General features: G+C 35.6%; 4 protein-coding genes across 7 annotated transcripts in view; 2 read left to right on the forward strand and 2 right to left on the reverse strand.

Moving 5' to 3' along the window:
• Positions 1-1,815: 1,815 nt before the first annotated feature.
• Positions 1,816-7,427, reverse strand: her11 (hairy-related 11). Of its 2 annotated transcripts, none has more exons than XM_079630525.1 (5): positions 7,326-7,427; positions 3,481-3,662; positions 3,204-3,296; positions 2,999-3,089; positions 1,816-2,607 (listed from the first exon to the last, which is right to left on the reverse strand). In XM_079630525.1, exons 2-5 carry the CDS (start codon positions 3,505-3,507, stop codon positions 2,015-2,017), a joined length of 804 nt encoding a protein of 267 aa, XP_079486651.1. In that variant the 5' UTR covers positions 3,508-3,662; positions 7,326-7,427; the 3' UTR covers positions 1,816-2,014. The 2 variants fall into 2 exon arrangements, with proteins under 2 accessions (XP_079486651.1, XP_079486650.1); XM_079630524.1 differs by having other exon boundaries at positions 3,204-3,299.
• On the forward strand, positions 3,873-7,183 carry her5 (hairy-related 5). 3 transcript variants are annotated; one of them, XM_079630527.1, is made up of 3 exons: positions 3,873-3,931; positions 5,806-5,901; positions 5,989-7,183. In XM_079630527.1, the coding sequence occupies exons 1-3, from the start codon at positions 3,896-3,898 to the stop codon at positions 6,493-6,495; spliced, it is 639 nt and encodes a 212-aa protein (XP_079486653.1). In that variant the 5' UTR covers positions 3,873-3,895; the 3' UTR covers positions 6,496-7,183. The 3 variants fall into 3 exon arrangements, with proteins under 3 accessions (XP_079486653.1, XP_079486654.1, XP_079486652.1); XM_079630528.1 differs by having other exon boundaries at positions 3,909-4,042; XM_079630526.1 differs by lacking the exon at positions 3,873-3,931 and adding an exon at positions 5,459-5,565.
• Positions 7,428-13,259: 5,832 nt separating the features above from the next.
• On the reverse strand, positions 13,260-14,576 carry pfdn6 (prefoldin subunit 6). Its single transcript, XM_079630892.1, has 4 exons — positions 14,363-14,576; positions 13,842-13,912; positions 13,645-13,769; positions 13,260-13,543 (listed from the first exon to the last, which is right to left on the reverse strand). Exons 1-4 carry the CDS (start codon positions 14,424-14,426, stop codon positions 13,423-13,425), a joined length of 381 nt encoding a protein of 126 aa, XP_079487018.1. The 5' UTR covers positions 14,427-14,576; the 3' UTR covers positions 13,260-13,422.
• Positions 14,577-14,804: 228 nt separating this feature from the next.
• mrpl11 (mitochondrial ribosomal protein L11) overlaps positions 14,805-22,747 on the forward strand; it is a 33,578-nt gene continuing 25,635 nt past the window's right edge. The window contains exon 1 of the mRNA XM_079631710.1: positions 14,805-14,933. The gene's annotated coding sequence lies outside the window, so the exon portion shown is untranslated. The remainder of the gene's footprint in view (positions 14,934-22,747) is intronic.

Below are 22,747 nucleotides of genomic sequence, written 5' to 3' on the forward strand. Positions count from 1 at the left end.
TTCATTTTGTATAAAATTGTGTTATAATGTGTTTTTTTATAATCTGGTACAACAGCACAAAAAGCTTTTATTTTAAGGCAAGAGTGGAAACTGATTAGCAAAAATCATGTCATGTCACTTTTTAAATAACCAAGGCTTAAAGGGATAGTTCACCCAAAAATTTAAATTAGCTGATGGCCTACTCACCCTGAAGCCATCCTATGTGTATTTGACATTCTTCTTTCAGACGAATACAATCAGAGTTATATTTTAAAAAGTCCTGGCTCTTCCAAGCTTTATAAGGTGAGTGAATATAGGTGTATCAAAGCGCATCTATGCATGATTAAAGTGCACCACGCTTCTCCGGGGGTTAATATAGGCCTTCTGAAGCGAAGCATTTGTGTAAGAAAAATATCCATATTTAAAACTTTATCGACCAAAATAAGTTTCCAGCAGACAGCCATAGTACGCATCGATTTACGCCAAAAGAGTAACCCTTGAACTTGACGCACAACATAATGACGAACGCGGTTGCCCAGCGCTGTTTGTTTGAACCACGAGAAGCGTCAAAGCTTACGTTACTCCTACATCCTACGTCATACATCGTCAAGTGTTACACTTTTGATGTAAGTCGCTTGCTTAGGCCGTCTGCCGGAAGCTAGTTATTTAAGTCGATAAAGTTTTAAATATAGATACTGTATTTTTCTTACACAAACGCATCGCTTCGCTTCAGAGGGCCTTTATTAACCCCCCGGAGACGCGTGGAACACTTTAATCATGAATGGATGCGCTTTGATGGACTTCCAAAAACATACACCTATTCACTTCCATTATAAAGCTTGCAGAGTCGGGACATTTTTTAATATAAATCCGATTGTATTTGTCTGAAAGAAGAATGTCATATACACCTGACTTCAGGGTGAGTAAATCATGGGCTAATTTTAATTTTTGGGTGAACTATCCCTTTAAGTAAATCATATTCAAAGGATTTTTTTATATATATATATTTTGGATTTTTTTGAATTGTATCTCCCAGGATACTTTGCCCTATTAAAGGGACAGTTCACCCAAAAATGAAAAAAACATTTATTATTTGCTCACCTTCAAGTTGTTCCAAACCTGTATGAGTTACTTTCTTCTCCGAACACAGAAGGTATTTTGAAGAATGCCTGTAACCAAACAGTTGATATGCCCCATTGATTTCCATATTTATATTTTTCCATAATATGGAAGTCAATTGGGTCCATCAACTATCCCTTTCATCAATATTTATGTGTTTTGTGATCCAGAAAATATGTAATATGCTAAATATACAGCATGTATATCTGTCTCATATTCAACCTTAGCTCTGCCTTGATGGCCACTGTCTTGCAGAGTTTGACTCCAATCCTAATCAAACACACATGGCTGTAATTTCCAAGAAAATCTGAAGACTGTTAGCAGGCTTTGGTGTGTTTGATTAGGGTTGGAGCAAAACTCTGCCCTCCAGGAGCAAGGTTGGCTACCCCTGTTCAACCCTGCAAAAATGTTTGATCTATTTGAAAATTAAAAGAATATTAATATATAATATAAGAATAAAAAATAATATTAGTTTCACATGTGAATATTAACATTTGTGCAATTTTTAAACTCAAAAGTTTATCTCAGCGTATCTTATGGGATGCGGATGTGCTAAATAACAGCATGAAAATAACAGCAGCTGCAATAGCTCCTAAACCATATGGTCCAAAAACTGATTATAGTATCATGTTCTTAAACTTATAGTGTGAAAGGACTGTAATTTAGCTACTACAAAACTATTTCATATATTTAAATAAACAAACATAATGCAACAAGAACTGATGAAATTGATTTATTTCACTGCCATTGAAAAAAAAAACAATAAATAGTCAAGTTAAAGTACACATGTAATTGAAAACATGACAAAAGTGACAACCCTGTGCACAAGCCACACCATATGTCCATTAGATCCCTCTGAGACACCATGATCCTTTCTCCATTTGAGCAGTGCCTAAATAAAGGGAATGGTAAGAGTTCAGCTCCATGGTCTCCATGTGGACTGGGTTGGAAGAGGAAACGGTTCCTGTCGAAGAGCCAGGACAGGTGACTGAGGTGGGGTAAAATCTCTAGCCATGTGGGGCAGAATGGGCTGAGGCCCAATAACAGGTCTATGGAGTGAAAGTGGTGTTATGAGAGGAGACAATGGGTCAGGAGGAGGAGGTAGAGAACAAGTTGTAAAAGGATGTGCAGGGGAATTATTGGGAGAGGAGGAGGATACGCTGGTAAAAGTGGGAGATGATGGCGGGGAACTATATTGTGATGAAGAACTGGAGGGAGAAGTCGACTGACACAAAAGTTTAGAGCCATACAAAGACGATTCAGGGTGTAAAAGAAGTTCCTGGTGATAGGTCTGGGTTGATGGTGATAGAAGAAAGCCTGTCTGGACCACTGGTTGATTTCCTGCGTTGGAAGCATCAGTTAGGTTATCATCAAGACTGATTCCTACTTTCAGAAGAACCTCCTTCTGCTTCCAATAAAAGTCATTGGCATGGATGGGGCCTGCAGAAACAGATGTTGGCCTATCAGACTGATTCGGAGTGGTCTTAGAATCCATTTGATTAGACGTCACTGCAGAAAGAGAGAAGAAAATTAGACACAAATTAGCAAAAATATTTATAGAATAAATAATAGCTATTAAAAGGTATACACTATATACTTTTGGCCATATCGGTTTAAAAAACAAAACTGCATGCATTTTGCAGAAGAACATTGTTTTTGTTGTGTTTCGGTTCTGTGTGACTGCGTGTGAACGTGCATGGTTCTTTCTCATAACTTAAAGAGAGATTATACTGCTCATAAAACATTCACTAAACTCAATCTAACACTGTTTGGAAGGATTGATAATGTATTGACTCATTATTTAAATTGTAAATTTTGAACAAAAAAAGTTACATAGTGCACCTTTAATACATAATTCAGAGGGGTGAAGTAAAAGGTAAAAATAGTAAAAAAAACTTACATTTTGTCTCAATCTTTCTTGTGGTCTTCTTGATGTATTGAACGGCAAGGTCTAAAATCTCAGCTTTTTCCAGTTTAGGATTTTGTAAACGCTGTGGAGGGATGGAATGGAGGGAGATAAAGGTTTTGTCATCGTCGGGTTTTATCAACGAAATAAAGTGAAGCAATTGATCATAAACTGAGTTGAACCGAGGTAGTCTACTCACCGAATCTGCGGTGTTCTTATAAAGCAGATCTTTTAATGCGTCCAGATTATGGTTGATTCGATCTCTTCTCTTCTTCTCGATCACAGGTTTTAACTTCTTAAAAGTAAAATTAAAACATTTAAATTGTTAGAATGTTTTCAATTTCCAAATGCTATCATTAAACAACTTTTAAGATTTGTGGAACCAAATGAAAATATGCAGATTATATTAAATAGGCTAAAAGTAAAAAAAAAAAAAAAGTTCCTTTGAAAGAAATGGTTGCTTTTAAAGATCTTACTCTTTTAATGCCTTCCGTCTTCGCCATGTTGGGAGTTAAACAGTCAGTTGTTCACGCTAATTCGAGGATTTGGGAAACTGCTGAAATCTAACCAAACGGGAATTTCAAGCCTGTGGAATGGCATTTGATTGGCGGAGAGGTGGCCGTGACGTAGGCTTTCCACCCCATTCTATCTGGCCTGTCTATCAGTAAACAGAGGTATTATGGCAAATTAAAACTGCATTCAATAGTATATCTAACTATAAAAGCATAACAGTAGGCCTATATTTAAAACAGTCATTAATAATATATTCAAGTTTTATATTGACGCATATTTAAAAAGTAAACTATCCACATTTTGATGGCTTAATTTTTCTGGTAAAAAAAATAAGCGTTTGCCATTTGATTGTCTGCTGCAATATGCAAATATCAGCAAATGGTTTTGAATACGCAGCTGAGCACAATGCTTGAGGTAAAGTGCTAAAGGATAACACATATGGACAAATGGCATCTGCCCTGAGATTTCTGTGATTAAAGTAAGCTACATAACAATATGTTTGTGATGCCAAAATGGAAACCTGCAGTAAGAACACCAACTTTTTTTTAACCATTTTGAATTTAACTATTGATAAAGAATTTTTTTTTGAATCTAACAGAAATTAGCCTACATAATTGTTGACAAATTGGCTGGAAACAACGATTCATGCATATGTCTTTATTGAAACATTTTAGTCGTGTTTCATTTAATGTGGATGTCAAATGGTTTTATTTAAGAAAATTCTCAAAAATAAGAAAATACGATGCATTTTGGAGTCGCGCGCCAAAGCGCTCGTGGCAGTGAAAAGTACACGCGCATCCTGCGTTATGTTGAAATGGGGGATGTGAGGAGGTGTGATGCCCGGGCTTTTAGAGCAAATCTGTTAAGTGTGTTGTATGGGAGTGTTTTGATAGAAGTGTGAACGATTAAGCCAACCATTATTGTCCCACGCTTAGCCCTACTTTTGGAATGGTGGATCACCAGTAGCCTAATGGCGCGGTTGGTTTTGAAACTTTCTGAGATTTATCATGTAACGGCCTAATGTCAGAGAATACAATGGTTATTAAATTGTAATTTTTACGTGTTTTGTTGTTGTAGTTTTGTTTGTTTTTTAGTTGTTGTTTTTAGCTTGGTAATCGGCACGTCCACAGTTCGTCTACAATTTATTTGATACTGTCACTTCCAATTAGCTTTCATTCGTCAAGCAGGAGAATTATTTGAGCACACACGAGAAGACCTCACACACACATCAAAAGAACAGCAAAACCACTTTCAATTGAAGCCACATTCGAGCGCCTCAACCAAACCAAAAGCACGTCTTCTTTTGTTACGCACGGTGTATAGAGAGGAAAACTGTGATACACACGAAAAAGCAGCCTATCTATAGCGATAGTAAACCAACATAAATACGTTACTTAATTTTCATTGTTAGATTAAACATATAAAATGATTGGATTTTGCAAGACAATATGCCTATCCAACATTCATAAGGGTAGAAAAGCTATAGGTTGAGTAGTTAGTTTACGTGTACACATTTATTGACAGCAAACGGTAAAATGTGCTGTGTTAGGCTATATATACTTCTCCAAATGGCTAAACTGTGCACTTTTTATTATCTATTGATAATCAAACTATTTGAAATTCCAACTGGTAGCGATAATAGTCGCCTTTTAGTGGTTCTTTTAAATATAACGCATATGAATGGCTCAAACCTTCTTTGATAACCTTTGGCAATACCTTAACTGAATAGCCATCGTTTAAACATCCCGATGGGGGGCTAAATGGGTCATTATTGGCTCTTACTTCACAATCGACATTATCAGGCATTGTCTCTCTCATCCAGTGCGCATGTGAATATTAATGAGGGGGCTTGCTGAGGGACGCACGCGATTGGTCCGTCTTCTTTTGTTATTCATTATGAGAGGAGGCGTCTAGTAGCCTACGGACTGTACCATAAATTATGTGAACTCCGAAATGATGCTCATAATCTCAGTTTAGAGGGAATTTTGTGAATCACCAGAATGAGCAAACAAGCTGTTGATATATCGGAACAAAGAGACTCGAGACGGGTAAAAACTTATTTTAATATAGGCCTACTTGCTTGACCAGGAATTTGTCAGACCTCTTAAAAGTAATTCTAATTCACATAGGGACAATGCCTTGCTTACATTCGGTATTGGGCTATTCTGTGTTTCTGTTTTGTTTGCAATATGGCAAAATACTGTAGATTGTTTGATATGGAGACTTGTTCATAAGGCTGCTAAGAATTATATTTTACCATAATATTAAAACTACTTTGATTGTTACAGGTCCCAAAACCTCTCATGGAGAAAAGGAGGAGAGATCGCATTAATCAAAGCCTAGAAACTTTGAGAATGCTATTATTCGAAAATACACACAATGAGGTAAGTTATTTTATTTGTTAAATACTCTATTTACTGTATGCTGCCCTTATGTCTTTATCTGACCACGTTTTGTCTAACTTTTAATAGAAGCTAAAAAACCCTAAAGTGGAAAAGGCTGAAATCCTGGAAAGTGTTGTGCACTTCCTAAGAGCTGAACAAGGATCAGGGAATGACCCTTTTCAAATCACTAGAGGAAAAAGGGCACGCGCAGAGGAGTATGATGAGGACCTGAGCTCACCTTGCAAACGTCAGAACTACAGTGATGGAATGAGGACATGTCTCTTGCGAGTCAGCCATTTTATTGCTAGCAAGAGCCATGAGTATGGGCAGGAAGTGGAAAAAACATGTGGAAACCTTCACAAATCACATGCAATGCTACTTTCTGCACCACCCCACAGAGAGACTCAGGTGCATCTCTATGAGGATCCATCACTGCCAGCACAGCAACATCTCACTCATGCCCAACTGAGCAGTTCTTGCACACCATCTGGCTGTGCAAAGCTTGCACAAAGAACTGTCCTGTCTGCTCCCAACATGACTTCAAGTCCTAAGCAAGCTGTTATGCTCTGTGACTCCATCTGGAGACCTTGGTAGAAGATCATGTCCTACGTTCTTGCGTAGCTCCCCAAAGACTGGAAAGGCCTGTTCATCTCTGACGATTCAGCAGTGTGGGAACAATTCTGGGACAATAGACTAATTGTGTAAATTTGCAGCATGTGTAAATATGTGGATTTTGTACAGTAGATGCCAAAGATTTATTTTGTTATAAAAAGGCATTGACAAATCTGTGCCTGTATAGTGTGTTTGGTGATCTAACAGCCAAACAAAGAAGATACACACACTTTGTTGAGATGTATATATTTCTTAGTTGAAACGTTGATGCCTTTTAATACTTTTATATCAACTGAATTTTATTTCAAAACTTTTATGAAATCCATTTTTGACTGAGGAATTGTACTTAATGAGGTTAATGTTTCAAGAGTTTTGTTCTTTTGTGAACTTTAGTGCCAAGAAACTTGTGGAAACTCTAGCACAAGTTAAAGTCGTTTTAATTTTTTAATTTTTTGGTAATTGTTGTAATTGCCATACATTTGTGTTCTTCTGTGAACCGTTGAAAATGTTCATTTGATTACTTTGAGTAGGTGAGAGATTCTGTCTTTTTTTAAACAAGATAGCAAGCTTTTTGTTTGCTGTTATTTTTCTTGTCAGCAGAATGTGAAATGTCGTTCGTAAAGTATTTTACTTTAAACAAAGAATTAAACCTCTTTGAGAATATATTCTTATATCTTTGGTCTGCTCCCGTTCCTAATATTTGCACGTCTTTAATTCATTTCCTGAGAGATATTCAGCATTAAACAGCATTGTTCTTCAGTGTGAATGTTCAGCGTTCCAATGGGAGAGCAGTTGAAAACTTGATAACAGACCTGGCATTTGCAGATTTTCATTGGGCGATCATTTGGTCATCTCAATGATGTTGCACTTAATCTATGGAAGATATAAAGTATTGAGGTGCAGATTGCTTAACCGCTCTTCTGCTAGAAACGTAGGTGTGGTCTTTATACGGGCTTTTGTCATGATGTTGTCAGATGTTCATGTTGTTGGAATTTGATAGGCTACTCTGTCTATTAATGAGTCACCCCGTAAAAAAAGCTGTAGCAATTGCAATTTGACTTGATCGAAGATGGTAGATATATTATGACAACAAAAAGTTAAAGTTTTAGCCACAATTGACGCGTAGCATATTTAACAAAAAAAATGTTCTGAGTTTGAAAAAGTTACTTCAAGTAATTTTGGTTAATTCTATTTACAATAGGCTATAGGGAATAAATAACATAAATAATTTAGGGTCCAACATAAAGAATACGCCCAGTATTCATTTAAACTACATTTGTATTTCACTTTGTTGTGCATTTAAATACGTCACTTTGGCATAGGCTTACATTTTTTGTGAATAAACGATTTTTTTTATCCTATCAACAGTTGTTTTGGTGCAGCACTGTCAAGATGTTAATGAAATCGCGCAAATGTTTTTGGAACTTGGACTGCGCCATTTTCGATACAACTCGCATAAGCCACTTCGATATAGAAAAAATAAAGTTGCTGCCTTAACTTTATAAGTATCCTACAAGCAACTTTGTAGTTTGTCATTTCAACATATATTTCATTAAACCGACTAAAAAAAGACTTGATATAACTTATAAAAGAGTAGAAAATTGCTTAACTTATTTTGATGAGTAAAAGCAATGTCATGTCATATGTCAAACTGACTGCATATGTTGTCATAACTTATACCTATATATAGCCTACCTATCACAATAATGGAAACCCTACAAATATTTAGAGGCTAAAGGTTATCATTAAACAATACGACCCGTGGAAAGTAGATTTACCACTAGATAGAATGGCTTAGTTCTACTTAACGCTCATACTCTCCCTTAAATCAACCTTCATGTGCAGCTTTGTTTCGCTTTGTCGCTCCGGATAAGCTCTTAGATAAACGAGTTTGAGCTGAAATGAGATTAGACCTTTGAGAGATGCCATGCACCGACTGATGCCTGAACCGGTTATTACAGACAGATAAGTCTCCCAAATGCCATTCAACACAAAAGGTGTAAATAGATTATCCTGACCGGATGCTTGCTTTTGTCTGTTCTGAGCAACAAAGAGCAATGCATGCAGCCAAGTATATAAATAGCCTATACATAAAATGCAGATGTGAAGTAAAGTATTTTCTATACATTTTTAATTATGACTATTAAATGTTCTGATTCCAGTTCTTAGGTTATATTTGTTTTGATCTACTACAGGATTGTTACTCGTTTTAATAATAGGCCTATATACATTTAAACATAATACTTCAGTACTTCATTTCAACACAGGCCTAGGTTATATATTATTTTTCACTTTATGTGAGTAGCTATTATTGAAACTAAATAGGCTACACTCTTATTTAATTTTATTTTCCAGGCAATTAAAAAAAAAATCCATACAAATTAATTTAGACCTCAAAAGTACAATTTTGCAGGCCTTAAATATTTCTCTCTCTCCTGTTTTCACAAATTTCTCCTCAGCTCCGTGTAATGTAGTTGTTTAACAACCATTAAACTATTTCCCTGAATTTACATAGCCAGTACTTTATTTTAAATAAATAAATAAATAAAAATAAAGTACACTGTTTAAATAGTTTGTGCATCTGTTTCAGCACTTACTGATTTCATCACAAGTCTAAAGAACTTCTACTTTTAAATTAGGCCTACAATTATTTAAATGAATTAAGCCTAAATGTCGAAACTTAGGCTACTTTCATTTTAATATTATTGGTATATCTCATTTGAAAATGAATAAAACTTATATTGTCTATGTATACATTTTCTGTATTTTAAACTTTTGAATGTGTCATATTATTGTTTTCTCAGGAGGTGTGTATCAGACACGCGTCTTGGTCTTGGAGCATCTTGCTTTCATAAGCGCAAACTTCGGGTAACTTACCGCAGGTACACCCTAGCTTGACATTTTCCTCTATTTAGGCCAAACCCGCTCGTGGTGGCGTGTTAAAAATCTACCTCACTCGTATGAGACGTGTCTCTAAATCTGGTCAATCAAATGCTCTATTCAAACAAACAAGTTGTCGACATACTGTCAGATGTTCCCAAATTACGCACGGGCGCGAGGTGCTAACATTTATACTGTCACCGCTCATGGGAACGAACAACCAACGTTTATAGCAACGCCACCAACCCACGCTAGTTCAATTGGTGGTCTTTCTGGCCATTTGCCAAAAACTGTAAAATTGTCAAAAGCCGACGCGTGCCCTGACCTGCTTATAAAAACAAAGAAAGCACGCGCAGCCTGGATCGTGTTCAGGTGACGATTGAGGCGCGCACGCATATTTGGCGTAAACGTGAAATACTAACAACAGTTCAAGTGAAAAGCAGCAGTGTGTAACTGCTTTAGTCTATAATTATCACACATACATTAGATTACTGTTTTGTATATTTACATTTTGGTGGCTTGTGGCATTTAAAAATCTCAAATCAGATCTCTAACGTTTGCATAATTTAGGCTAGGCCACCCTACTCAGCCCAGAAAAGTCTACTTCAAAAAGGCGAACAATACCTCAAAGTCTTTCTGTTTAATTAGCTTTGCATATTATTGCTTCAATAAATAGCTAATCCCTTTAGAAGCTTTTCGCCAGAGTTTACGATTTGGACTTAATGCGGGTGTGTTGGCAACCTGCTTTTAAAGCGTATACAGGTCCCTTACAAGTAGCGCCGTTCTTTTAATGCCTTTTATTCATGTGAGTTAATCCCCGGCGGGTGGGAAATGAAGGGGGACAGGTCCCCCTCTACGGGATATTAATTGGAGGTAAGCATCCACAATGCGGACGTCTGTGCTTCAGCGCTTCTCCATTGCGCGTCTGATGGCCTGTTGCGCAGGGGCGGATACACACCCTGTTGACCGAGCGCTTCAATGACATTACCCTGAGCAACATCTGGCCGTATGCACCACTCGCCTGCCCCTTTAATTAGAAAACGAGTCACCTCACTGCTCAACTCTCAAGGCCTTGATAAATGGTGATGCGCAGCCACTGTGAGGTAGTACCTGACCAAGGTCTTGTGCTTTTAGGAATGTGGTAGTTTGTTTACAAAGCAATATCCTCGTGGGACCCGGGAATAAACTTTTCTTATTTAGTGAATGACACCACACCTCACAGTTTTAAGATGGCCTTTAAAGAGCTCATTCAGGGCTTTTCAGAGATACCAAATGTTTGGAGGTTTCACCATGACGAAAACTTCTCATTGGTCTTTTAAAAATTACTGATTTTAGCACTCTTATGTAAATATGATATTTTGTAATTATCATTTAAATGTAAATGTTTTTAAATTGTTTGTCATAAATCAACATCTCAGGAAAATGTTATGGGGTTTCAAATCAAAATATGACTTTCTGTTACAAACCAAGGCATTGATTTCATACATGTCCTCTGTAGAGGACACCATGATTTAAAGCATGTTTATCACAACAAGTGAAAGAAATTATACATCAATATTCCTATAAAATATTTAATATTATTATGAAAATGTTGCCAACTATTACTCTCATTATTACACGCATTTTCATTACATTTTGCCTGAAGAACACACGCAGATTAGATACCCTTTATGGCCTTTGATACACATATTGCATAACTAAAATGGTATATTCATATTAATTCCGTTATATCTTTCATAGTTGACAATCATCTTCATACTATTAAAAATAATAATAATGTAGTGGTGTCCACTACAGAGGACATAGCATATGAATAAAATATATATAAAAAAAAAATAAAAAAAATCTAAACAATGTAGCACAATGGGTGCTTTTCTGGGTCTCAGGAGGATATGATGACGTTTTACTTTTTATATATAGGCTATACATTTATAAATAGTTTTAGTCAAATATGACCTAAAAAAAACTTGCCACCATTAATTTTCTAAAATAACTACAAATACTATTCATGTTTTCATTCAAGCTAAAAAACTCTAAATACAAATCCAGCATGTTTTACTGCATGCTTATGTAGAACACACTAGCATTTGTTTGATCACATCCTGAACTTGAGATTTTATTAGATCTGTGCAGCTGTAGATGACCATGTCATGGAAGGTAGAAGGGAAAATGCTCTTTTAACAGTGCTTGTTTGCCTGAAGTACATAAGACATACCAAGATCTACCAAGTTCCCTTGCTACTATCAGAGGCAAGAAACGAGCAAGATTTTCCAGGCCTACCCTAATTAGGGTTACAGGCTTACATATAAACAAACAGATGACACATGCGTATCAATGCTCCTGTCTCAGAATATGGATGATTTTATGTATCTTGGCATTATACATCAATATTACATCTCATTCGCACTGATATCAGAGCCCAAAAAGGCCCGAATAAATAAAGCAAGAGGAGCTTTTAGCAGACTCAGAACCATCTGAAAGTCGACACAGGTAAGCCTTAAAGGATTAGTTCACTTTTAAAATGAAAATTCTGTCATCATATACTCACCCTTAAGTTGTTTCAATTTATGAAACATGTATGAATTTCTTTCCTCTGCTGAACACAAAGGAAGATATTTAGAAGAATGTCAGTAACCAGACAGTTTTTGGTTCCCATTGACTTCCATAGTAGGAAAAAAATATACTATGGAAGTCAATGGGAACCAAAAACTGTCTGGTTAGCTGATATTCTTCTAAATATCTTCCTTTGTGTTCAGCAGAGGAAAGAAATTCATACTGGTTTGAAACAACTTAAGGGTGAGTATATGATGACAGAATTTTCATTTTAAAAGTGAACTAATCCTTTAAGTTTTACAACATCAATGTTAAAGCTGTGCTTCTGTATGGGTCTGAATGTTGGAGAATAGTGAAAGTAGGTATGGGCAAGGTAGATGCCTTCCATTAGTGTTGCCTTAGGAAGATCTGCAATATCTACTGGCCCAATACCATCTCTAATATCAACATGTACAAAAATACAAAATCCAAGAGCATATGTCAGGAGATTAAGATACAGTGAATAAGATGACTCGGACATGTACTCAGGAAAGGATACCTAAAGTGACTTTGCGTTGGACACCACCTGGCAAGCGCAAACTAGGCAAGCCAAGAACAACAGTGCTGGAAAAATAAATGTGATGTTACTTTTTCACCACTGTTTTCCCCCATCATTTTACAGTTAAAACCCCAGGTCTTATACTCAACTTTTAAAAAAATGTCCCTCAACCTGGTTAACTGTACATCCAGGAGACTTTATATTGTGTTTATTTACATGTGATATGGGCATTTTCCCTAAAAGCATCAACACTCATCTCTTGTGTGAACACTTAACTGCATCCGGCTGGGGAAAAATATAAATTATTTTATGCTTTCACTATTTCTTAATCCCTCCCTGTTCAAGTTTGTACTATTCCGAACAATGCGTGAAACTTCGTATTGTTAGCACTTTTCATGTTTTTACCTCCTTAAAATGAATCACTTGTTGTATTCCACATTTAAAAAACGTAATGTTGTTTTCAATCTATTGTTGAACAACATGTATTTGTGTTTAATGTATAAAAGGTTATGAAGATCATGTATGTTTGAGTAGTGCTTTTTACTTTATCATAAAAGCTTGTGGTATGAATTACCGAGTTTGTAGTGCTGTAAGCTAAACAAATGATTTATTCTATTCTGTATCACCTGAACCCTATAATGTCCAACTTTTAAAACTGTTAATGGACAGCAGACTGATACAATTTTGAATCAGAATAGCAAATTATCTCAAAGTTGTTCACTGTTTGTAATAAAAACAATGGTGTAAAAAAAAAGAACAAAAAAAAGAGTCTGACCATAGATAAACAAAATTTATTGATAGCCTAATAGCATCAAACAAAACAAAAAAATACAGAATTATGTTAATAGACATGTGAACAAGCATGGGTTATTAGTAGGTACATTCGGTCTCTGAGTTTCACTGGATAAGACTAGTGTCCCAACTGAATTATAATCCATTTAGGCCTTCGCAACAGCTTGACCCTGAGCCCGCTGGTACTCCTGCTGTAGGCTGGACAGAACTTCCCGATGCTGATCCGACTTCTTCTCCATCTCCTTCAGTAAAGTTTCATAGCGCTGACTGAGATGAAGAGGAGATCCGTTAGTGGTTGGCCTATGTGAACTACTCACTTGTATACAACAGAATCAAATGCAATATGAGTGGTCACTATTCATACATACATTTCACCATTGATGTATTCCAATCTCTTGCCCACCGTTGCTTTGGCTTCATCTAGATCTTGTTTGACCAGAACTGGTCCAATTAGTTTGTAAACTGTATTTTGGCAATCTAAGAAGGCAAGCTCCTACAGAGGGATGACATATGTGGTAAACCATGACAAACTTTATTTATTTATGTATTGTAATTGTATTCTTACCTCCTTAACAATATTATTTTCAGTCAACTGGGCCTCCAGTTTCTGTCGTGCTGACATACTTTTACTGACATCTGCGAAAATAGAGTTATTAGTCTCTATATTCACAATAAAGAAATGAGAAATTACATTTTCGTGTGCGCAAAAATTTCAAAAGCAAACCCATTTAAAATGTGCACTACTTGAATATAACATATTAACACACACACACACACACACACACACACACACACAATGAAAAACGCTTATTTATTTATTGAGTAAGCAGATGATCACTTATCACTATGACAGCTCTAAACAGGTGCTGAATAGCTAACGTTAAATCAAGTCCAACTTGAGAAACTGACAGTGACATAACGTTACAGACACGTCTCAGTGCGTTGTAATATATATATATATATATATATATATATATATATATATATATATATATACAACATTTTATGAAAATTGATGTTAATATGCACATGCAGAGAGTTGAAAGGATTGCTAACATGGATAGCTAGCGTTGTGATGTAAGTTACCTTTTTGCAGTAGTTGATATTTCTCCAACTCAGACTGTAATTTCTTCTGAATCACTTCAGCCATCACACCAGTTATTCTGATTTCGGATCACTTTTTATCTGGATAACTAGTAGCAAAAATATGTATCTTACAACAAATGCAGTCAGCAGCACACGGATCATGCAGTCTGTCTGGGGCGCAGAGGAAATGACGCAATGTTCTTCATGTTTTGATAGTGTCACTTCGCCATCTAGTGTTGAAATGGAGCGCAGTTCGGTTTTTCATTTTCGCCCCTTCAAATAAAACCTCTTGAAATGGCCATTAAGCAGGAAATTATAGTTTTTCCTAAATTACTTACCAATATATTACAATATGTTATGTAGTGGTCAATATAAACAATTTTCATAATAAACACTAGATTCCACCAATATGTATAGGCGTAGTCCCCTCCTGTCCATATAGGGGCAGTCTATCTGCTTTCATCAAACCACCAGAAGTGACAGTAAAGCCAATATGGCAGCGCGCATGGTTCATATACAAACGTGAAGGTCTTTTTCGCTTGTACGTGAACACATATTATTCCACTTGCTGGTAATGTGAATTTCATTATTCTTTGTATCACAACCAAATGCATAGTTTGTTTTAAATATGTATCTGAAGCTGCTTATTAACCATCGTTAGATTAATGTGCTATATGCATTCTACGATGTAGGCTATTATTGCCTTTTCTTTAAAAAGTGTCATTCTTTTAACAACTGTAACCGGTGTAAACTACTACTCAATGCTTAAGCTCTACTATTTCACTTATTCAAAATTGGGCTCTGTGTTTTCCCACTGTACTAACGTGACCACTGATATCTTTACTTATAAGTTATATTTAACGTTATATTTGTTTTGCATACTAAATATGTAAGTGTAATGTGTATTATGTGATGATACATCTTCTTCATCTTCCTTTTTCTTCTTTTTATTTTAAAGTTTTTACAGTTAGCATCCTTCAAAAGGCAAACTGGAATTTAAACAGCTCTGGCCATGTGACTATGTAGCCCCCAGTCATGTAAAAAACGTTAACATGAAATCAAGTCACTCTGCACTTTCATTTAGAAAATGTCTTCTCTTATTTTTTTTATTTTTTTTCCTTTCAGACTCATAATTACATTTTGTTCACAAATGTTACTGGTGGTGGGATTAAAGGGATAATTCACCCAAAAATGAAAAAAGTCACCCTCAATTTGTTCCAAACCTGTAGGCCTATGAGTTTATTTCTTCTGTTAAACACAAAAGAAGATATTTGGAAGAATGTTGGTAACCAGACGGTTGACGGCACCCACTGACTTCCATTTTTTTTTTCCCTGCTATGGAAGTCAATGGCGACTGTCAACTTTCATTGGGTGAACTAGCCTACCCCTTTAAATGTATTATTTAAATGGAGTATTTCCATTAACCAGTAACACCATATGGGTAATTCCGTATCAACTCAACCAGAGGTCCCTGGCTCAAAACTTTGATTTTGGTCATATTTTCCCTGTAGAGTAGACAAACATATTGATGTACCGTAAGCCAACATATTAAATGTCACAGATGTAGATTTACTGAGTAATCCACTATTTTGTAGAGGGGAGGTCAAAATGACCATTTTTGCCTGAGATTTGGAAGCAAATTACAGGAGGGTTAATGAAATATATAGTATGGAGAGACTTACATTTTATATTAAGACTCAAATTGGACTAATGTAACAAGTTTTGGAAAAAATGGATTATGTACTTAAACCATTGAGGAAAGTGAGATATTGTATATCAAGATGTTGGAAATATTTGGTGTACTGATATTGTAGCAGCCATGATAACTTTGTGTTCTTTGCCCCAATAATAATAAAAAAAAAATTACAGGGGGGTTTGCATGCGTGCAATGCCTTTACATCTTGCATTTTTCTATCAGCTCATTTGCATATATAACATACCTGTCTGAGTGCCATAAATATTATTTTTCTAAAGTTTGCATGCCTGTTATTCTAAAAGTATTCAAGATTCAAATTGAGGGGCCCTATATAGTTCTGTCCCATAGATATGGGGATCTCAAAGCAGCTCCATGTTCAAATTGTTGAATTTTACCCATTTTCAATGGTCAAGAAACAAATGTAGATGTACCGGTTGATATAACTTTTTAAACAGCTGATAGTTAATGTGTTTAAAGAAAAATGTCTGAAAAACAAATATTGAAACTAGAAATCTCGTTTCCCTCTAACAAAACATTATGCAACACCTCTCTGAGTGCCAAAAAAAAAAAATCAGAAGTTTACATGTCTTTAATTCAAGAAGTGTTATTGCCATTTTAAATTATTTTTCTTATGAGACTTTTTTCTTTTGGAGTCTTCATTTTTAAGGCCCTATATGGTTCATTCTCGTAGATATAGGGATGTCAATGCGGTAACGTGTAGTTAACTTATGATACTGCATATTTTAACTCTTGGTAGCTTCAGAAGCTGTTAAAATGAACAAAAATCCCATCTTCCAAATATCCCTAAAACTGATTCAAATATAGATTCTTATAAATAAAAGTTTGAGAGCAAGTTAATCAACCATTTTCAGAAGATTTTCTCAGAGTTATGTTTTATGCAATTCTTTTGATAGAGGGAAACAAGATACATTTCTTGTTAAATATTATTTATTCTTCAGACATTCCACTTTAAATGCATTAAGTATCATCTGTGTGTGCAAAGTGAACCACATTTGGTTTTTAATCACTGAAAATTCAACAGTTTGAACATGGAGCTGCTTTGAGATCCCCATATCTATGGGACTGGACCATAAAGGGCCTTAAAAATGAAGATTTCAAAAGAAAAGTTAATTAAGAATGAGAATCTAAAAGAATATTAAGATATCGTGAATAGTTTTAGAGTTACAGGCATGCAAACTTTGGATAATTAATATTTATGGTGTTTTATGCAATTGTTGATTGAAAAACACAATATGCATTTCTAGTTTCAACATTATTTGTTCTTCAGATATTTTTAATTTTGACCGCCCTCTACAAAATAGTGGATTACTCTGTAAATATAGACCTGTGACATTTAATATTTTGGCTTTCATCACTATTTATGTTTGTCTTTCTACAACAACAAAAAAATTGACAAAATAAAAAACCCGGGGAGTTTCCAAAATTTAGTTGATTTTACACAGTATAGTTTAATTCAGTTTCACTGTGTTTTTTATATGTTAGTGTTGATGATAGTGTACTTCTGTGTTGTATTAATGTTAATCAAGAATACATAATTCTAAAAAGTCAGATTCTTATAACATTTTATGAGGTGAGGTCAGAGTGACAGATTGTTTTTTGCAAGAGTGGTAGCATAATAGTCGTCATTAAATTAGTTGCCATAGTCTTCTTTTTATTGTGCCGTGGTGGAACAGCTTTTAAAACACGAAAAAATGTAGTACATGTCTTGATTTTGTCCATTAGGAATTGATTGGATTGTTGTTGTTTTGCTATTGCTGTGATGTCATGATGAGTGACAGGTTGTCTCGCCTTCACACCAGTAAACGCATCATCAGAGAAAAGATGTCGGTTAAAGATTACAAGGGCACATTAGTAAAATGTGCATGAATAAATCATTTAATAAATACTGCAATATTCCATCAAATAATAAGAATTGTCAATTTTGTTTTCATGATGAGTTTAAGGGTCTTTGCTAGGTTTAGTTCATAGATAGCAGCATGCATGCCATCACACAGGAACTGAACAGCTTTTGACTAGGCTCACTATAGCCCTTGTCCCCAGATTAGATGTTATTTCTGCCACTAATGACTAAACGATAGGGTGAAAAGAGAAAGAGAATCTTGTACTGTCGTTCTGGATATTCCTCTGAAGGAAATGTTAGGGGAAAAAAGTGACTGAAGTTTATTTAGGATCATTTAAGTTCGATTTTAACAGTTTGTGTGCCACATTTTAGAGCTGGTTGTTGTAAAAGACTCGATTTTGACACAACCTGTTTTGTGAAAGAGCCTTTTTGCTGTTGCTCATTTTACATGCCAAGAGAGGCCTTTCTTAAAGACAGCCAAACAATTGATTGCATTATTCTGATGGTCACTAAGAGAATGGAATATCATTCAAAACTAAAATGGAACTGTTTTTTAGAACACTTTACCTCTGGGTAAAAAGAGGAAAAATTGTGATACTAATCAGAAACCTGACCTAAACTAAATTCTCTGGAATTAGTGCTAATTTGAACAGTAATATTCCCCACATGTTGATAATTTTGTTTTTAAATTTGTTCATTGAATCAAGTGCTGATGAGTGTGATAATGGCATTATATTTGGCACGGTGATACTTCACTGTCATTTGAGTGTTCCCACTTTTTTTCTAGTTTGCTGTTGTAAATTAGGAGGTAGTTTAGCTCTTTGCTGAGGTTATCACAAATTGCACTCTGCGGTGTTGTCAAAAATCAATATGCACCTGAAGGGTATCAGAGGAATTGAGCAGAATTCTGAAACCAGCCTGTGCTCACTCACTGAATTGCGACGTCTGTTGCACCATTGTTTGTTATTGAGAAGAGAATAACAGAATCTCAGTTTTGTATCTTGTTCTCAAATCATTTAATTGCTTATAGTGTGCAGAGCACATGTTTTCATTCACTGTTGTAACCTTTTTGCCAAAGACAATTTTCCCCTTTTGTGCAAAACGCAAGCTGGTCGAAGAAACTAAATCACTTTACCAGTCATTTCTGTTATGCATAAATGTTTTATATACTTTCCTCCTCATTTATTTTCCTGCTTTTGTCTACTTTGCGAAAACGACAATTGCTTGTTCAGCAGTTTTCTAAATGGCTATTCTTGCCTCAACAAACATGTTTTCCCATGTCTGCAAGTTCAATTTGTCTCGAACCAAAAACAGATATATCAAGAGAGTTAGAATCCAAATGAACTGGCTGGCTTTCAAAAGTCGGGCTGTAAATCTATATATGTAAATGTGAAACTGCAGAGGGAATGATTTTGAGGTTCTTAAATCACTTCATAAAGAGAGTCCTGTCTCTCTTTGTGATCTTAAATCAGGAATAATGTAGACCTGCTAATGCCATTGACTCCCTTGAGTGTTTCATTTTCCATAAACCGGGTTTCATCCCTTTGATCTGAAGTTTGAGGTTTGAACAGCGGTAGGTTTTTCTTGTACTATGGCTTTCTCTGAATTTGCATTAAAGGGGTGGTAAAGTATGATTTCACTTTTCTAACTTTAGTTAGTGTGAAATGTTGCTGTTTGAACATAAACAACATCTGCAAAGTTACAACGCTCAAAGTTCAAAGCAAAGGGAGATATTTGCTTTTAAAGAAAAGGACTACAACAAACGGCTGGTAGGGACTACACGACATTCCTCCGGGGTTAGTGACATCAGCAAGCCTAAAATGTACATAAACCTCCGCCCCCGGGAACACGTAGTCCATGTTGAGAAGAGGAAAAGTAGTTGTATAAGAGAAGAGTACATGAGTCAGCTCAAACTTTAGCATCCATCTTTTCACATGCAATAGAAAGTCACTCTGTGTGCATCTGACAACAATACGAGCGATTTATAGATTACATGACAGAATATCCTGATTGAAGATAAACGCCACATCAGCAACATAAATTCATCAACTAACCATTCAGAGACGTCCTGTTGCATTCTACATGTTGTCACTTCTTCTTGAGTCTCTCCATCTTTGTCTGACTCCGTTTTAACATTAAAGGCAGAACAGTTTCTGACATTTTAGTGTGTCTGCGTGAGGTAATCGCAGCTGCTAACACACGCGAGCTCTTGAAACCCCGCCCTCTTCAGCAGCTCATTTGCATTTAAAGGGCCAGGCACAAAACGGTGCGTTTTTGCAAACCCTCAAAAAGTGACAACTTAAACATGCTATATAAAAATATATGTGGGGGTATTTTGTGCTAAAACTTCACACACACACTCTGGGGACATCAAAGATTTATTTTACATCTTGTGAAAATGGCATTTTACCACCCCTTTAAGATATTAATTCTCTTTCCTGAGTCTAGGGATTTGTTGTTGTCTTTTGGCTAATGGACAAAATGCTCCAAAAAATAAATAAACAAACCTGGGCCACATTCATCTATTGCTAATGGTATATTGCCCTATTTTCCAGTGCAATTTAAAATCCCAGAAGTTGGCATTACTTTTTATCATTGTTACGGCCAAGATACTTCAGTGTAAAACACTGCAACTATTCATTTTCAGGCGCCAATTGTTTGTACACCTACTTTATTATTCTCTGTTAAAACAATGCAGAAAAAATCAAATAGCACTTTGGCTATAGATTAATGAGTAGTAAACAAACAAATGTGAACTTACTATATGCAATGATGTTTCAGTGTTTTCAGGAAATTAAATTAGCCTAAAATCTTAAATCATTTTATCATAAAAGGCAAACAAAGCTTTATTTTCACAGATGAAGAAATAGCAGCATGTGTATAAATAAATAAATATATTTTTAATATATATATATTATTAATTTATATATATATATATATATATATACATGAAAATCTGTAAGATATCAGTCAAATGAAAATAGGGAATTAATGTTTATTTTAATCAAACACTATTTTAAATGTTTTTTGCTCGCAAGGAATTCATATTTTTATTCAAGAAGGGTGCATTAAATTGTTCAAAAGTGACAGTAAAGACATTTATAATGTTACAAAACCTTTCTATTTCAAATAAATGCTGTTTTTTTACTTTCTATTCAGCAAAGGATAGGAAACAAAATGGAAAGGGAAAAAAAGCAGTTTCTGCTAAAAGATTAAGCAGCAAAACTATCAAAATTGATATAACAATAAGATATGTTTCTTAAGCACCAATTCAGCATATGATTTCTGAAGGATCATCTGACACTGAAGACTGGAGTAATGATGCTGAAAATTCAGCTTTGTCATAAAGGGAATAAATTACATTTTAAAATACACACAATAGAAAACAAACAGCTTGTTTAAATTATAATAATTTTATGGAATATTACAGTTTTTACTGTAGTTTTGGTCAAATAAATTCAGCCTCGGTGAGCATAAGAGACTTCTTTCAAAACATTAAAATCTCACCAACCCCAAAGGCACTGTGTTTCTTATTTCCTAATTGTAATGATTCAAACAAAACATGTTCTTTTTCCCCCCTGAAAATATCAAATATTATTCTCAAGCCATTTAATCTAATTTGGAAAGCTGATGAGTGCTTCAAAGCAGTAAACACAGAAAGCACAGTGAAGTTTGACAGAACATGCCTGCAGTCCATATTCACTGAATTTCTTTTCTTTCATGTATTTTATATCCCCATCACGTCAACAGAGTTGCTTTAAAATGGAAAAGAAATTTCATGCATGTTTCTTCAAAACAGTCAGACACTCTGTTATTTCCCATAAGTAAATTGGTGCCAAACACAATGTTCCAAATAAATTGCTTCAATTCAACTCAGGATTGTTGATTGTCCTCTTTTGCTTCTGAATATGTTAAGATGCTTGGACCTCCTGCCAAGAAGTAGAGGTTTACCAGCAGCCCAACCATCCCTGACTGCCTCTTAAATTGATTCAATATGCTTTTTAAAACAGCAAAAATATGTTTGGAGAACAGCATGAAATATAATAGACCGGCGAAATGAAGGGCAGTATGTGATTGGCATTTTAAACACAGAAACTAATTTTTAACGCAATGCATTCCCACAACTGTTGACTGCCGAGCCTATATCTGCTGGTTCTGCTCTCCTCAGATAGCCTGTGTATTCTGAGATCCAAGACGTTTCAGTGCTTGTGAAATCCTCTCTTTGCTTGTCTCCTTGCGCGCACAGATGCGAGGATTAACTTGGCATTAAAACCAATGGCGCGTTCCAACGTGTGGCTGGCTAGGTGTGTTTATTTCACCTCTGTCCACATCTCCCTTGCATTTATGAATATATAAATGTAGTGAGGTTAACCTGGCAACAGAGCGCTGTGAATAATTTAGAGATCTTGTTTTCACCTGGGTTGAACAGTGACAAAATGGGTCAAATTCTACTGTCATATTTGTAATTGGCTGTGCTGTGGTCTGGCGAATGCATGGCGTCGAACACGTTGCAGCTTTTATTCCATTTGGTTTATATCAGATTATAGGGCGTGGTTTTTATGAGTCATGCTTCCCCATGTGCATACATTTCAGGCCATTTCCACCACTCAACTAATTGATTGAATCATGTAATTGAATTTTGTCTTGAATGGAAAAAACAGGTATTACCCTTTCGCCCTTTGCTTGAGACACTAAATCTGTGCGTTTTGGTTCTTGGTGGCTGCCGTCCAATCTTCTCCATCGACCCTTCCTGATGTAGACCCATAGAGCGCTAGCTAACTGTAATGGATCAGCAGAGTGCAGGGAATTGTTGAAGGCAGCCAAGCAC

This window comes from Phoxinus phoxinus (genome assembly GCF_949152265.1).
Source record: "Phoxinus phoxinus genome assembly, chromosome: 12".
Taxonomy (NCBI): domain Eukaryota; kingdom Metazoa; phylum Chordata; class Actinopteri; order Cypriniformes; family Leuciscidae; genus Phoxinus; species Phoxinus phoxinus.